The sequence below is a fragment of the Cibotium barometz genome, chromosome 10 (assembly GCF_041138505.1).
Source record: "Cibotium barometz isolate CiBa-2024 chromosome 10, ASM4113850v1, whole genome shotgun sequence".
NCBI classification, from domain to species: Eukaryota; Viridiplantae; Streptophyta; class Polypodiopsida; order Cyatheales; family Cibotiaceae; genus Cibotium; species Cibotium barometz.
Window position 1 is genome coordinate 48,253,958 of NC_141055.1, and position 15,382 is coordinate 48,269,339.

At 41.9% G+C, this 15,382-nt stretch overlaps 1 protein-coding gene across 1 annotated transcript; it reads right to left on the reverse strand.

Annotated features, from left to right (window-relative positions):
* LOC147635002 (G-type lectin S-receptor-like serine/threonine-protein kinase At5g24080) lies at positions 1–906 on the reverse strand. Its single transcript, XM_086803332.1, has one exon. It carries the CDS (start codon positions 904–906, stop codon positions 1–3), a length of 906 nt encoding a protein of 301 aa, XP_086659458.1.
* Between the last annotated feature and the right edge of the window lie 14,476 nt (positions 907–15,382).

Sequence of the window (15,382 nt, forward strand, 5' to 3'; positions counted from 1 at the left end):
CTAGACTGATGGCGAGGGCGAATAACAGCTGACGGACATGCTGGTGCTCCACACAGTTTGCCATGTGCTGGTGTTAGCACCATTCCAGGTGTAGAGGCGAAGAAAACCATCCGAATCAAGAGTTAATCTCCTAGCGTTGCCATAATCCGAGCTATTGTACAGTACCAAAGATTCCTCACGATTATCAGAAAGATGGATTAAGAAGGAGCCCTGTGAATTAAGCTCGGCATAGACAGGGCCTGGAGCGAGCCCACCGCTGCGTTGGGTGCCACTGGCCCAGCATGGGATTTGCTGGTCGACGGTGCCTTTGTATACAACTAGGTTCTCATCTTCTTGCAGGATGAGCTGAAATGGGCCGGGGAAAGGGTTCGTGGGCGCCGCCCAACTCTGCAGGACATTGTCCGTGTACAAGAACTGGCTCGGCAGGAGTGTATTGGTGGGGTGCTGGAAAGACTGCCAAATGGGCTGCGAGTTTGCGTTGTAGAGGACAAGGTTTCCTGCGTCTGTGAGATTTGCGTAGGAAACGCCCATGTGCTGTGTCTGGGTGGCCCAAGTGATAGCAAGGTTGGTGTCTTGGGAGACGAAGAGGATGAGGTCTCCTGAAGCGTCCAGCTGCAGGAGGGCATCACTAGCTACATAAGAGCGTGTGGTGGCCGTCCACACCAGGCCGTCCGCCGATGGTCCGACGCTCTGGTACCAGATGGCGAGGTAAAACGAGCTGGTGCCCGCGCCGCCGCCCACCTCGGCAAAGCCCAGGGCAAACAGTCCGTTCCGAGACACCAGGGTATCCTTGCCTGCGAGCGTTGAGGTGAGGCTGAGACTATACAGGGAACTGGAAGCTGCAAATGAAACAGACTGAGACAGAAGGAAGAGCAAGAGCAGGCGGCCGCAAGTAGCTGCTGCCATGATGTAGAGAGAAGACGGTATCTACTACGCATCACCAAGCTCATAGGGTCTTTTATAATCGATTTTCACCTCTTCTACGGCGATGGGAGCCTTGCAGGCTCGCGATGGATCCCAAGGTCCTCATCTTGTCTTTTTGCACACCAACGTATACACACGAGGAAATGTTACACAAGTAGCTGCTGCCATGTAGAGAGAAGACGGTATCTACGAGGCTCATAGCGTGGATTTCCACCCCCATGCCGCCGGCGACGTTGACTCCGTATCATATATTCCACGGCCACATCTTGCACAATGCACACCATAGTTTGTCAAAAGCAACCGTTTTCAAAATATATATCAGACCGAATACCCGGACAGAAGGGCCCTTTCACACGACCAAGCTAACTTGGCCATTGGCCAGTGTCATTTTCCCCCATGAATTCCCTGCACACAATCTGCTTTAACTTCAGCATACCAGTTTCACCGCTTGACTTTGTTTCACCCCCCTTTTCTTTTCAAATCAAATGGCGTTTCTGGGGAGGACAACATGCTTACAGATGCCAAGGGGACCCCCGGAAAGCAAAAGTTTTCCAACGCAATGATGCAAATGAAGAGAAAAGGTTGCGATTGAGAAAAGGATCCAGGTTTAAATCATACACTCCTTCAATGTCATCACAAGTGGGTGAAAGAGAGAGGTTTAAATCATACACTTGTTCAATGTCATCACAAGTGGGTGAAAGAGAGAGGTTCCAAGTGGGTGAAAGAGAGAGGTTTAAATCATACACTCCTTCAATGTCATCACAAGTGGGTAAAAGAGAGAGGTTTAAATTGTACACTCCTTCCACCCCTTCGATTGAGCATTGTTGCACACTGGCTTCATGGCTTGGCCCTCGTTTGGTTCAGGCATCGTAGCTGTTAGCATCCAATCTTTTCGTGGCCTTCGGATGAGGTATTTGCTCCTACAAACAACAATTTACTCCCACTCAATACATCTATACCCAGCCACGTTAACGTGAAGAGCTCCATGAGCAGCATGGGAATGAGTTTGTAAATGATTTCGTTCTCCATTTCCGTAAACTTTCTTTATAGTTGCCTTTTGATCTGTCTTGAAGAGGACCAAATGTACCGCTTCCCCATGCCTTACACAATCCATAGGGCGTGGTGTTACAGCTCAAGAACCACGTACACTTGCAAAAGCCATTAAGTTGGCCCAACTGCCTACTACAAGAAAAGAGACAAGGTTGAAAACCACCATGTTACATACCTAATGCTAACCATGCACTAGCCGACCCTAATCTTGGGATTAGGGGGCCAAGGATTAGGAAAGGAAGTCCATTACTATAAGGGTCAATGCCAATAAGTCATAATAAGTGACTCATAAATAATAATCCCATAAGTATAACGTTTTTCTGGAAAAAGCTATATAAGTAGGGGTTATGTGTGGAGTTGTATGTTTTATTCTATGATGGTCAATACCTGGACCACAAAAGTGCTAACCGACTTCCGCCACTTCATAGGATGTAGACGGCCTCCTACTGACGGTCCCTCGAGATGGGCTATGGTGGAATGGGACACTAGGGCCTATTCAGTATGGTTTGCTCTATAGAAGACCTTGAACTTTATGCTCACGGGTTGATCTAGTGTTCCCATATCTATGGTTTAGTGGTGAGCCTGAGCTTGCCGAGACTAATTTAGATTAACATGTGTTTGTGTTTAAGGGATACGAGAAGATTTTGCTCGCGAGAGAAACCCTTGACACTTGGTATCAGAGCTTGCCTTAAACTGATACAAGTGATGTAAGGATGCATGGAGCCAAGACTTGTAAGTGTTACCCCACTTTTCCCATGGTTTGCATTGAAATCATGTATTCCCTTTTCCATCTTACATCCTTAATGGTAATCGTTTTTGGGATTAATTCATACTCTATGGAAGATGTAGATTTTTTCCACTGTGATTTAATCATGCATGTTTGTTTTTCTACAAGTGACATACCTATGAGTTAGGACATTGTGTACTACTACACATTACTGGCCGACCTGGCCTATTATTTGCGTTGTCCCATATGGATAGAATCGATGCCCTAACAAGACCCAAGGAATGGCTACTAGGTAGGCTGTGAGTGATACACTGTTGAAAAGTTACCTATGTGCACCGGGCTAGCAATCAATTGACCATAGAATTCGTTGTGTCCACGTGCGAGCAGAACATCAACACCATAGTTAGGGGCAGATCAAATAGTCTACATATCAGGCCACAGTGCGCACAGAGAAAAAAATAAGCCAAGCCATTAGATTTTCTAAAAACAAATAGCATAGCTTTTTTCAAATGACAAAAGCATGCATCGTTTCTAGAAAGCAACTTCTCAGTTTACCCAAGAGGAAAAAACATAAGGTCGACATGTGACATTAAAAAACAGTATTATCAATTTTTTTTTTACACATACACCTTTTTTTTAAAGAAAGCAACCCGTTTTGTTATTACAAAAGTAATATGTTTTTTAAAAGATTAGTACACCCTTGCCAAATATTAAACATGATAAATTTTTTTTTAAAAAGCATGATGAGTGGTTTTTAAAAAAAACGCAAGAAACCAGTTTTATTTGGAGAAATCCACATACTTTTGGGTTTTACAACTAAGTGTTATTTTAACACTTGCTAAAAAGAACACATCAAAGATTTTATAAAAAGCTTTCTCTCTTTTATATATGTTTTTGGTTTAAAAAAATGAAACTCAAAAAGCACATCTGGCTTTCGACTTTTCCTCCCTATAAATTCAAGCTTCCTTCTCCTTCTTTCTCACCGAAGAGAAAGAGCTTGTGAAGACCATTTGGAGAGAAGCGTGCAAGGGTTTTGGACTAGCCTACTACAATTTCAAAGCATGAATATATACCCTAGTTTTCTCCCTTTTCGTATGTGAACGCCCTTTTTTGGCACCCTTTCCTTTGATTTCCTTTCATTATGGTGGACGTACACTTTGACAATATTGTTGATGATGTTTAGAGTCCTTAAGATGGTGAACAAGATGTTGAAGTGCCCGAATCCAAAATAGAGTATGTGTTGAAATTAGGGTTAGGATTGTAACAATGCACACACACAAGATAGAGAAGCTTGAGAGCACACAAACTTACTAGATTAGATTAAACAAATGTGTGCGAGATACAAAAGATAAGTACACACCGCAAAATGAGTAGATAAGAGGGTGTACATATGTACGGGGAAAAAAACCTCCTAGTGAGGGAAAAACTGCCCCAGCGGTCCTAAGTGTATTCACACATATCACTACCATATAATACTAAAAATCCTGCCTAAAGTGATAATGTGAACATGTATAGGGTATGGACGATCATACACTCCTTCAATGTCATCACAAGTGGGTGAAAGAGAGAGGTTTAAATTGTACACTCCTTCAACCCCTTCGATTGAGCATTGCTGCACACTGGCTTCATGGCTTGGCCCTCGTTTGGTTCAGGCATCGTGGCTGTTTGCATCCAATCTTTTCGTGGCCTTCGGATGAGGTATTTGCTCCTACAAACAACAGCTTACTCCCACTCAATACGTCTATACCCAGCCACGTTAACGGGAAGAGCTCCATGGCATCCTAGCCCGGCGATTCATGCAAAAATTAAGGTAGGCATACCACGTACACACCCAATGTGAAATTGCCATTTATAACAGATTCAGTTGGCTTTAAAAGAATCCTTCAATAGAAATCATAATATTACTAATCATCATCCTCCAAAATTTTGAGTCCATTGTATTACAAAATGTGTCCTCTGGACTCTTCGTTGAAGACTAGCTGGCCAACCAACGAGATCCAGTATCAAAATCTGATTCACAAAAAACTTTCTCTTTAGTCCATCCGAATCTTCCTCGACGCATGCATGGGTGTCCTAGCAACCGCGAGCCCATGCATCACCTAGTCAGAACCCTCTAGGATCCTCCTTAGGTTTCCTAGCACTTCATTCAAGAACCCCTTCATCGGTCCTCACCCATCGTACCAGAAGCGCACCATTTTAACCGTACCGAGGCTGGTCAAGACCTCGGTAGGCTTTGCTGCCCCACGAGTGACGTCTCTCGATGACTCCCCGCCAGCTATTGCAAACTACGAACCTCCGCTTAGTAAAACACATGCCAAATTCTTCCTCCAGCATTCTGGTGTAAAACAATCCTTTAAATGAAAACAAACGTTCTATGCACAAGTAACAGCCTCGAGGAATGAAGCATCTATCCATTTTCCATCAACTTCCATACTGGAATCACCTTCTAGTGAACCATCTTCTTGACCCAATGCACATTTTCAAGAATATAGCCGAGGTGCTTTGGAAAACCATCACAGGAGCAAAGCAGAGCAAGATAGAATAAGATGATTTACAAGAGGTTCAACACATGCACCACTTATGGACTGAAAATAGAGTAGATAGAAAGGTGAAGCTACCAAAAGCACCATGGTTCATGACAAAGGATGAGCAATTGCGTGTAAAGAAGTGCATTAGTGAGTTTCATACCCCTATAGATTGCATGCATTGCTGCTTGAAGGGAGGACTTACAAAGGACAATGATCTTAGTGGCTTGAAGTCACGATTGGTACAAATTCTTGCAATTCGTGCTTCCTATAGCCATCAAGGATTGCCTCAACGCAATGACATTGGAGCATTAATTTTTAAAATTGGTGCAGTGGTACGTTGGATATCAAGCAAAGAGATTAGTAGAGACACATTGGAAGCAACATGATTAAACTCCATCGAGGCTGTTACAATGGCTGAGAAATAAAAAGGTTCGGCTGGGTGGGTGTGAAAGCAGGACAGACAAAGGTCTGCAAGTGAAGAGACCATGGTGAAAAGGTGGAGAGATAAAAGAAGTAAAAGGGTTAAGATGTTTATCAAAAAGTCATTGTTGGGCTGGTAGAAGCCATCCAAGGGGTCAAACACGACAATGTAGTAGCTCTCTTGTTGCACCTTATGAGACAAGGTTATTTAATGCCAAGTCATCTTTGAAAGAGGTATCATCCCATGTGGATTGTACCAAGGTTAAACATGTGGGATTGTACCTTATGGACATGTGGGATAGAGGCCTACTTCAGGTACATGAGTCATGTCTTGATTCTTTTTTCATGACATAGACATGATATTTACAATGATGGATTTCACCTTTCCTAAGCATATGCATTTGAATAATTATTCGATAACTAAAATGTCCTCATGAGTCATGTCTTGATTCTTTTTTCATGACATAGACATGATATTTACAATGATGGATTTCACCTTTCCTAAGCATATGCATTTGAATAATTATTCCATAAGTGAGTTGAAATCTCTTCTACATTGTCAACACTTCCAAGTATGATAGTTTGGGAAGCTATGAATTGGTGTAGAGAGGAGAAATCACCCTTCCCTAAGAGAAACTTGTCGATTATCAGTAATTAATTACTATTGAATATATGATATTTTACCATTACAAGGGCTGTTATTTTAAGAAGAGATCCAAAGGTGGCTTTAGATAAACATAGTTTTGGGATGATTTTACTTGCCAAGGAAAGGTAAAGTGTGAGAATAAGGTTACGCAATGCTAAGACAATTTCAAAAAGAGAGGAACAGGAAATATTTAAGAAAGATGGGACAAACTCATTCAGCCTAGATAGACTAGACCCTTATTTACTCATAAAAAAGATTATTTTACCAAATTTAGATTTAATCGATTCAGTGAGAGAGTCAAACCAAGTATATTATCATCTAGAAGATTATAGTTTAGAAAATATTCATTTGAGATGGCAGATTTGGGCCGTTGCATTATTATTTGGGGATTCAGTTTATGCAGCGCAATGATGGCATTGTTATGTTGCAGTCTAAATATATACAAAAGCTATTGAAGAGGTTTATTCTTGAACACTGTAAACCTGTGGCTACACCTATGGAGACGGGTACTCGACTTAGTCTTCAAGATGCAGGAGACTCTTTTGATGCTAGTTTGTCTCAGTAGGTTGTTGGATCCCTTCTTTATGTATGCAACACGAGGCTAGATATACAGTATGCGGTCTCAGTTGAGCAAATTTATGCATAGCTGAGGTACGAAGCATTAGCAAGCTGTTAAGCAGGTTTTCCGCTATTTGCAGGGCACTCAATATTTTGGATTGTTTTATCCAAAGGGGGGTGAGTCACAGTTGCATGCTTTTAGTGATTCAGGTTGGGCTGGATGTTATGACACACAAGTGTCCACTATTGGGTTTTGCTTTCACCTTGGTGATTCATGTATATCATGTCTGAGCTAGGAGCAGCCTACAGTGGCCACTTTGAGCTGTGAAGCTGAGTACAGAGGGCAGCTTTTACAGCTAGAGTTGAGTGTGTGTGGCTCAAACGTCTTATGGCTGATTTGGGTGTTGGACAGTCGTTTAGCACTATGATTTTCACTAGCAACCATAGTGCATTAGTAGTTGTTGCGAGGAACCCAGTGTTTCATGCTTGCACTAAGCACATTGAGGTGCATTATCACTTTGTCTCAGGGAAAGACTCTCTGCAGCAAAGACCAGCTTGGTCTATGTGTCTACACATGACAACATGGTAGATTTATTCACGAAGACTCTTCCTCGTAAAAAAATTGAAGCTTTTTGTAAAGCTTTTGGATTACTGCCTTTTCGGGATTGATCGGCCATACCCTGTACATGTTTACATTATCACTCCCCAGGTGGTATTTGTAGCATTATATGGTAGTGATATGTGTGAACACACTTAGAACCGTCGGGGTACTTTTTCCTTCACTAAGAGGTTTTTTCCCCCATGCATATGTACACCCTCTTATCTACTCATTTTGGGGTGTGTACCTATCTTTTGTATCTGGCACACATTTGTTCATTCTACTCTAGTGAGTTTGTGTGCTCTCAAGCTTCTCTATGTTGCGTGTGTGCATAGTTACAACCCTAACCCTAATTCCAACACATACTCTATTTTGGCCCGGGCACTTCAACATCTTGTTCACCATCTTTAGGACTCTAAATGTCATCAAAATTATTGTTAAAGTGTATGTCCACCATGATGAAAGGAAATCAAAGGAAAGGGAACCAAAAAAGGGCATTCCCATGTGCAAAAAGTGGGAAAACAAGGGTATACATTTGTGCATTGAAAGTGTAGCAAGTTGGTCCAAAACCCTTGCAGGATCCTCTCCAAATGGTCTTCATAAACTCTTTTGCTTCGGTGAGAAAGAAGGAGGAGGAAGCTTGAATTTATAGTAGGGAGGAAAAGTCGAAAGCAAGGCGTGCTTTTCGAGTTTTGTTTTTTTACAAAAACAATATGTAAAAGAGAGAGTTTTTTATAAAATCTTTGATGTGTGCTTTTTAGCAAGTATCAAAATAACACTTAGTTGTAAAACCCAAAAGCATCTTGATTTCTCCAAACAAAATTGGTTGCTTGGCGAATCAGAAAGGCAAAGGCGAAGCTTTTGTTGCCAATCAGAAAAGCAAAGGTAAGGCTTCTTCACATGGTGGCTATAAGGCAAAATCAGAATCCACAGGTAAGGATGCAAAGAGAGAGAAGGCGATAAGCGTAAAAAAAAGGACAAGTGTCACTCTTGTAGGAAACCATGACACTACATACATGAGTGTAAGAAAAGACTAGAGACGGAGAAAAAGAAAGAATCGAGCATGGTTGTGGGCGATCATGCAGAGAAAGAGGAATCTGCAAGTTTTGCTCAAGATGATTGGGCATGGACTGTTCATTGCAATTATGACTCTTATGTTCATGATGTATGTATGTTAGTGGCAGAATCAGATGCTTGCTACTTTGACAGCGGTGCTAGTATTCACATTACTTCACTAAAAGGTTTGTTCTCATCTCTGGAATCTGTCCCAAGTGTAGGAACTATCACATGGGCAAATGGTTCCTCGTATCCTGTCAAAGCAGTTTTGGTAGAGTTGTGCTCACTCTTGCGAATGGGGGTGTATTTACTCTTTCAAAAGTTTTATATGTGCTAGGCATTAAGAAGAACTTGCTATCAATTTCAGCCTTAGCCTTGTCAGGCTTGACAGTGAAATTTGTGGATGAGAGATGTAAAGTTCAGCGTAGAACTATCATTGCCTCAGGTACCATGTTTCATAGGCTATACAAGATGGATGTATGTTTCATAGCCAAATGCATCGGGCATCGTTTCCAAAGGATGGATCTGTGAAAAATTACAGCTTATACATAGTGATGTATGTGGTCCTATGAGGACACCATCTATTAGGGGATATCTCTACTTCGTCACTTTTATTGATGATTACTCCATATATAGCTGGTTGGGTGTATCCATTAAAGCAGAAGTCCGAGGTCTTTATGTGCTTTAGGAACTTTGTATCCATGGCTAAAAATGCATGTGAATGTAAAGTTGGCACCCTTTGTTCAGATCGAGGGGGGGAGTATATGCCTTTTTCATGCACATATGGCTGAAAAAGGCATAATGCATCAATGTACAGTTCTATACACACCTCAGCGAAATGGTGTGGCAGAGAGGAAGAACAGGTCTCTCATGGAGATGGCATGATGTATGGTGAAAGCCCAAGATTTACCTCATGGTTTTTGGTCAGAGGCAACTATGTGTTGAACAAATGCCCTACCAAGGCCTTGCAATATAAAACTCCTTATGAAGCTTGGCATGGCAGGAAGCCTTTTGTGGTTCACTTGCGTGTTTTTGGTTGTCTTGCTTATGCTCTTGTGCCTAAGCAACAACGCAGTAAGCTTGATGATAAGGCAGTTAAATGCATATTTGTAGGATACATTTGTAGGATACAATTCAGAAAGCAAGGGATATAGACTCTACCATCTGGCCTCAAAGTGGATTTTAGTAAGTAGAGATGTTGTTTTTGTCGAAAACTCAGTTCACCCATGCTTTCATGTAAAAAATAACAGAATGTATGCTCACAGGACATGTTTCCACTCCTATCTTTGTTTACTGGAGGGCAGCCATATGTAGAGCAATTGAATGTTCAACCAAGTGCTGAAATTCAGCCTTTGTAGGTGCAAAATCAATCTGCAAATCAACTTTTTGATGAGGCAATTATTGAGGATTTAGTGGATGAGGAGAGAGCAACCATAGAGGAATCTAGGCGTATGCCAAAATGGCTTGTGCAGACATTCAAGGGGGATAGCAAGTTGGCATCTCCTTTACCTAGCAGAACTCGTGCAGGTTCTCATCATGTAGATTATTCTCATGTGGATCATGTTCTCATTTCTACTTTATGTAATGAGGAGGAAACTATTTCCTTTGAGGACGCACATGATGATGATCATTGGATGCTATCTAGAATGAGTATAACTCTATACTCAAGAATGACACCTAGTATTTGATAGATGTACCTTATGGGGCAAGAAGGTCATTGGTACTAAGTGGGTTTATAAGTTAAAATGCAAAGCAGATTGTAGCATTGATTGGTACAAGACCAAACTTGTTGTTGCAAAGGGATATGCCTAGTAAAACGACATTGATTATGAGACCTTTGAAGCCACATCTCATATGACTACCATTAGGTGTCTCATTGCTTTGGGAGCTTATCATGGGTGGAATGTACATCAGTTGGACATTAAGATTGCATTCTTGAATGGTGATTTACATGAGGAGGTGTATGTATTGCAGCCTCGTGGTTTTGATGTGAAAGGAGAAGAGTCTAAAGTATGCAGGTTGAAAAAGGCTCTTTATGGCCTTAAGCAGGCTCCTAGAGCGTGGTATGAGAAGATTCATGCATACTTGGTTAAAAATGATTTTTGCAACAGTCCAACAGAGAAGACTACCCTCTATGTGAAGAGGAGTACCCTCTATGTAGGCATGCTCCTAGAGCGTGGTATGAGAAGATTCATGCATACTTGGTTAAAAATGATTTTTGCAACAGTCCAACAGAGAAGAGTACCCTCTATGTGAAGAGGAGTAAGGACACATTTTTGGTCATCGTTCTATACGTTGATGACATGCTGCTCATGAGACCCAATATAGATCAGATTTCAGTCTTTATGTGGCTCATTTGCAATCACCATTTGAGATGTCAAATTTGGGACGCTTGCATTATTGTTTGGGGATTCAGTTTATGTAGCATAATGATGGCATTGTTATGCTGTAGTCTAAATATATTCAGAAGATTTTGAAGAGCTTTAATCTTGAAGACTGTAAACCTGTGGCTACGCGTATGGAGATAGGTACTTGACTTCGTCTTCAAGATGCATGATATTCTTTTGATGTTAGTTTGTATCAGCAGGCTATTGAATCCCTTCTTTATGTATGCAACACGAGGCCAGATATACAGTAAAGCAGTCTCACAGTTGAGAAGTTTTATGCATAGCCGAGGTATGAATCATTAGCAGGCTGTGAAGCAAGTTTTCCGCTATTTGAAGAGAACTTAGTGTTTTGGATTATTTTATCCAAAGGGGGGGTGAGTCACAACTACATGCTTTTAGTGATTAAGACTGGGCTGGATGTTATGACACACGAGTGTCCACTAGTGGGTTTTGCTTTTGCCTTGGTGATTCATGTATATCATGGCTTAGCAGGAAGCAGCCTAGAGTGGCCACTTTGAGCTGTGAAGCTGAGTACAGGGTAATTTTTCTAGCTACAGTTGAGTGTGTGTGGCTCAGACGTGTTATGGTTGATTTGGGTGTTGGTTGGACAGTCGTCTAGCACTACGATCTTCATTGAAACCTAGAGTGTACTAGTAGTTGTGTGGAACCCAGTGTGTCATGCTCGCACTAAGCACATTGATGTACATTACCACTTTGTGAGGGAAAGACTCTCTGCACAGCAGAGATCAGCTTGGTCTATGTGCCTACATATGACAACATGGTAGATTTATTCACGAAGGCTCTTCCTCGTGAAAATTGCCATGTTTAATATTTTCCATTGCCATGTTTAATATTTTCCAAGGGTGTACTAATCTTTTAAAAAACATATTACTTTTGTAATAACAAAAGGGGTTACTTTATTAAAAAAAAGGTGTATGTCTCTTTTTTGAAAAACATTTGACAATACAGTTTTTTAATGTCATGGTTAGCAGTAGGTATGTAACATGGTGGTTGTTAACCTTGTCTCTTTTCTTGTAGTATTTAAAGGGCCAACTTAATGGCTTTTGCAAGTGTATGTGGTTCTTGAGCTGCAAGGCATGCGAGAAGTGGTACATTTGGTCCTCTTCAAGACAGATCAAAAGGCAATTATAAAGAAAGTTTATGGAAATGGAGGGTTAATGCTTGCCTGGGTGTAGCCATTTTTGGTGAGGTTGAGGGCATTTTTTGGATATAGGTAACTTGCCCGACACATAACTTATGCATTGCTCAATGGAATTTGACAAACTTGGTATTCAAGGAGTAGTACACATTTAAATCTTCAATATGAGACCAAAAAAATACAGAAATAGAATTTATAATCTGATCATTAAATTGTTACAAGTTCGATGTGGCATGTGAGGCATGTGTTCTAAATAGCATATGTTATAACACTTTATGCAAAAACATCAAAAATTTGTTCCGCACATACATGCAACCAAGTAATCATTCTAAAGTACACTACATGAGCTTCTCCTCAACAATAGGACACATCCAATTGAGAACATCTCGTATGGTTTAAGGGACCTCAAATGTTGTGCTAAAATTTTGCATACCCATTCGAGGGCATACTCCATAACTTTTTTTTGGTTAAATGGATTGAAAAAATGGAATCCACACTAGTGGGACTAATGCATGGTGGTCTTAAAACACTGATAGTTGGTGATATCGGTATCTTGATTCACCCTAGAATGGAAGAAATTGAAAATGTTCAATTTTTGCATGTGCAAAGATCTTTTAATAAATACAACACTATTTACAAATTTTCATTGCTTCTTTTTCCCTGCAGTTCCTTGCTATATGACTCATAAGCATGTCAAGGGTCATTGTATTTCACATTGCACACCATCAAATCCGATAGCGTGCCCTTTGGCCTATTAGTGTTTTGAAGCATTTTACCCCACATTCCACTTGCTTGGGGGCAATATTTTGCTGGCGTGTATCGTCGGAGGGGGGAAACCATGACGGGTGAAAATTTCAATACCCTGCAGACTTTCAAATTTTCAAGCCTCCCGCTCTAGCAATTTTTTTGAATAAAGTACATAACCTGCCATGCTGTGTCGTTAGAACCAGGAAGCAGTTGCAGGATGGAAACATTCAAACATTGCCATCGAAGCGAACAACACGAGCTGTGGCCAATCGATTGGTGGGAGAATTCATAGCAGCAACATCAGGCGATTCAGATGAGTACAAGTCTCATGTCATTAGTGTTGAGATATCGAGCTCGTCTAGTGAGGTGGTGGCCACTGATGACCCTCCTGGGGGATAGGCCCCACACTTAAACCACTGGCATGGTTGGTGAGATCTTGGGTGATACGCGGCCAGTGGGATGACAGGCTGTGTGACAGCCATTCTAGAGACTGGCATAGTTATAGCGCCAGCTCATTTAGTCGGGTTCACACTATAGAGAACCCGTGTATGTATTTGGTTGAGTACCTTTCATATGGTGTGTACTCTTATTCTTGTATATGGTGTGTTGAGTGTTGAGTAGAGAAGAAGAAGATTTTCAGCCTCTCACCTTGTGTGTTCTCTATTAGGGTTTTGTGAGTGTGTGTGTGTGCTTGCAAGAGCTCAAGCTCTCTTCCCCCCTGCATCTTTTCATGGTATCAGAGCCTGGTTCGTGCTAAGGGCTGAGCTGCAAGCAAGAGAACCACAAGAAGCGGTATGAGGGTAAGAGCTTCAACTACTCTTCCCTATTGTGTTGGTGACTACACCCTTGTCGGGAGCTCTACGGGAGGCACCGGCAAACGATCTCTGATTGAGGAGCTTTCTTCGCGGGAGTAAAGCTATAGGGCAATTGTACAGTCCTTTGGACTATAATTTTCGGGCCGAAAACGCATTTCGGGCGCGTCTGGACCTCCGTTTTTTAGAAAGCAGGCGATTTCAAGCACTGCGGGTAAGTCATCGATTCTCTACAGAACTTTGTTTTAAGTACTGCAGGAAGACAGATTGACTGTGCAGACACTGTTGGTGCTGCAAAGAGGTCTACAGTTGCCATTGGGTGTATGTATGCACATTGAGGTCACTGGTTGTGACATTTGAGTGGACTGCAGTACCGCTGTGCAGAAAATACAGCAGCTGTGTAGAAAAAAAACCAGAGTGCAGTCTCTGGTAAAATTGTGTGTTTGGCAAGATGTCTAATGATGGCATAACACAGATTGTGGCTGAGAAGCTAGATAAGAATAACTTCCATGCTTGGAGGTTCAGGTTGACTAATTTCCTGATGGGAAAAGGCTATTGGGACTACATAGAAGGTGAACATGAAGAGGCACCGGAGATACCGGACATAAATCCTACTGCTGCAGATGTGAAAGAGTTTAAAGACTGGAACCAAGGAGCCAGGAAGGTTATGTATTGGCTATCCATTAGTATACAGGACACCATGATTGGGCACATTCAGGATGCCAAGTCCCCCAAGGAGTCGTGGGACACCTTGGTAAAAGCTCTATGAAACAAATACCAAGGCACGTAAGATACAGTTGAAGAATGAACTTCATACTGTGGAGAAAAAGAGCATGTCTGTGAATGACTATGCGCTGAAGATAAAGGGTATTGTGGAATCCCTTGCATCTATTGGTGTGTCAGTAGATGATGATGACAAGGTAGAAGTCTGTTTACGTGGTCTCGGGCCACAATACAAGGCGTTCAAGACGTCTATTCAGACTCAGGAAAACATTCCCAACTTTACAGATTTGGTGTCTATGCTGATTATCGAAGAGAAGAACTTGGGTGAAGACCAACAGTCTTCACAAAGCAAAAACAGTTCAGAGCAACAGGCCTTCTACACGAGTTCAGGAAGAGGACGAGGTAGAGGAGGCCGTGGACGCGGTCAAGGAGGTGGCCGAATAGGTAATCAGAATTATGGCCAGCAGCAGCAGCAACAACAACAACAGTCCCAGAATCAACAACAACAACAACACGTAGGTGGAAGAGGCAGATTCAGAGGCAGGGGGAGTCAAAGAGGCCATGGAAATTGGCAAAGGTAGTATAATGATGCACGTGAATGCTATTATTGTGGTAAGCCTGGACATGTGCAGTCAGAATGTTTTAAGAAGCAGGCGGACATGCAAAATGGGAAAGTGCAGCAAAACAACTATGCATCCTCCTCAAGCAGAAATAATGAGGACAATGAAAGGTTGTTTGTTATGCAGCATGTCGTGAATGCCATGTCTGAAAATGTTGATGCAGCACAAAAAGATAATGCATGGTATGTGGATTCAGGCGCTTCGAACCACATGACGAGTCATGGGGAGTGGTTCAAGGAGATGAAAAACCCGGAAAGACCAGGTTTTGTGGAAACAGTGGATGACACTGCTCATCCAATTGCCCACATTGGAGATGTGCCATTGTCTATGCAGGATGGCAAAGTGAAGTACCTTGCAGATATACTTCATGTACCGAACATAACAAAGAATCTGGTTTCAGTTGGCCAGATGATTGAGTAAGGTTTGT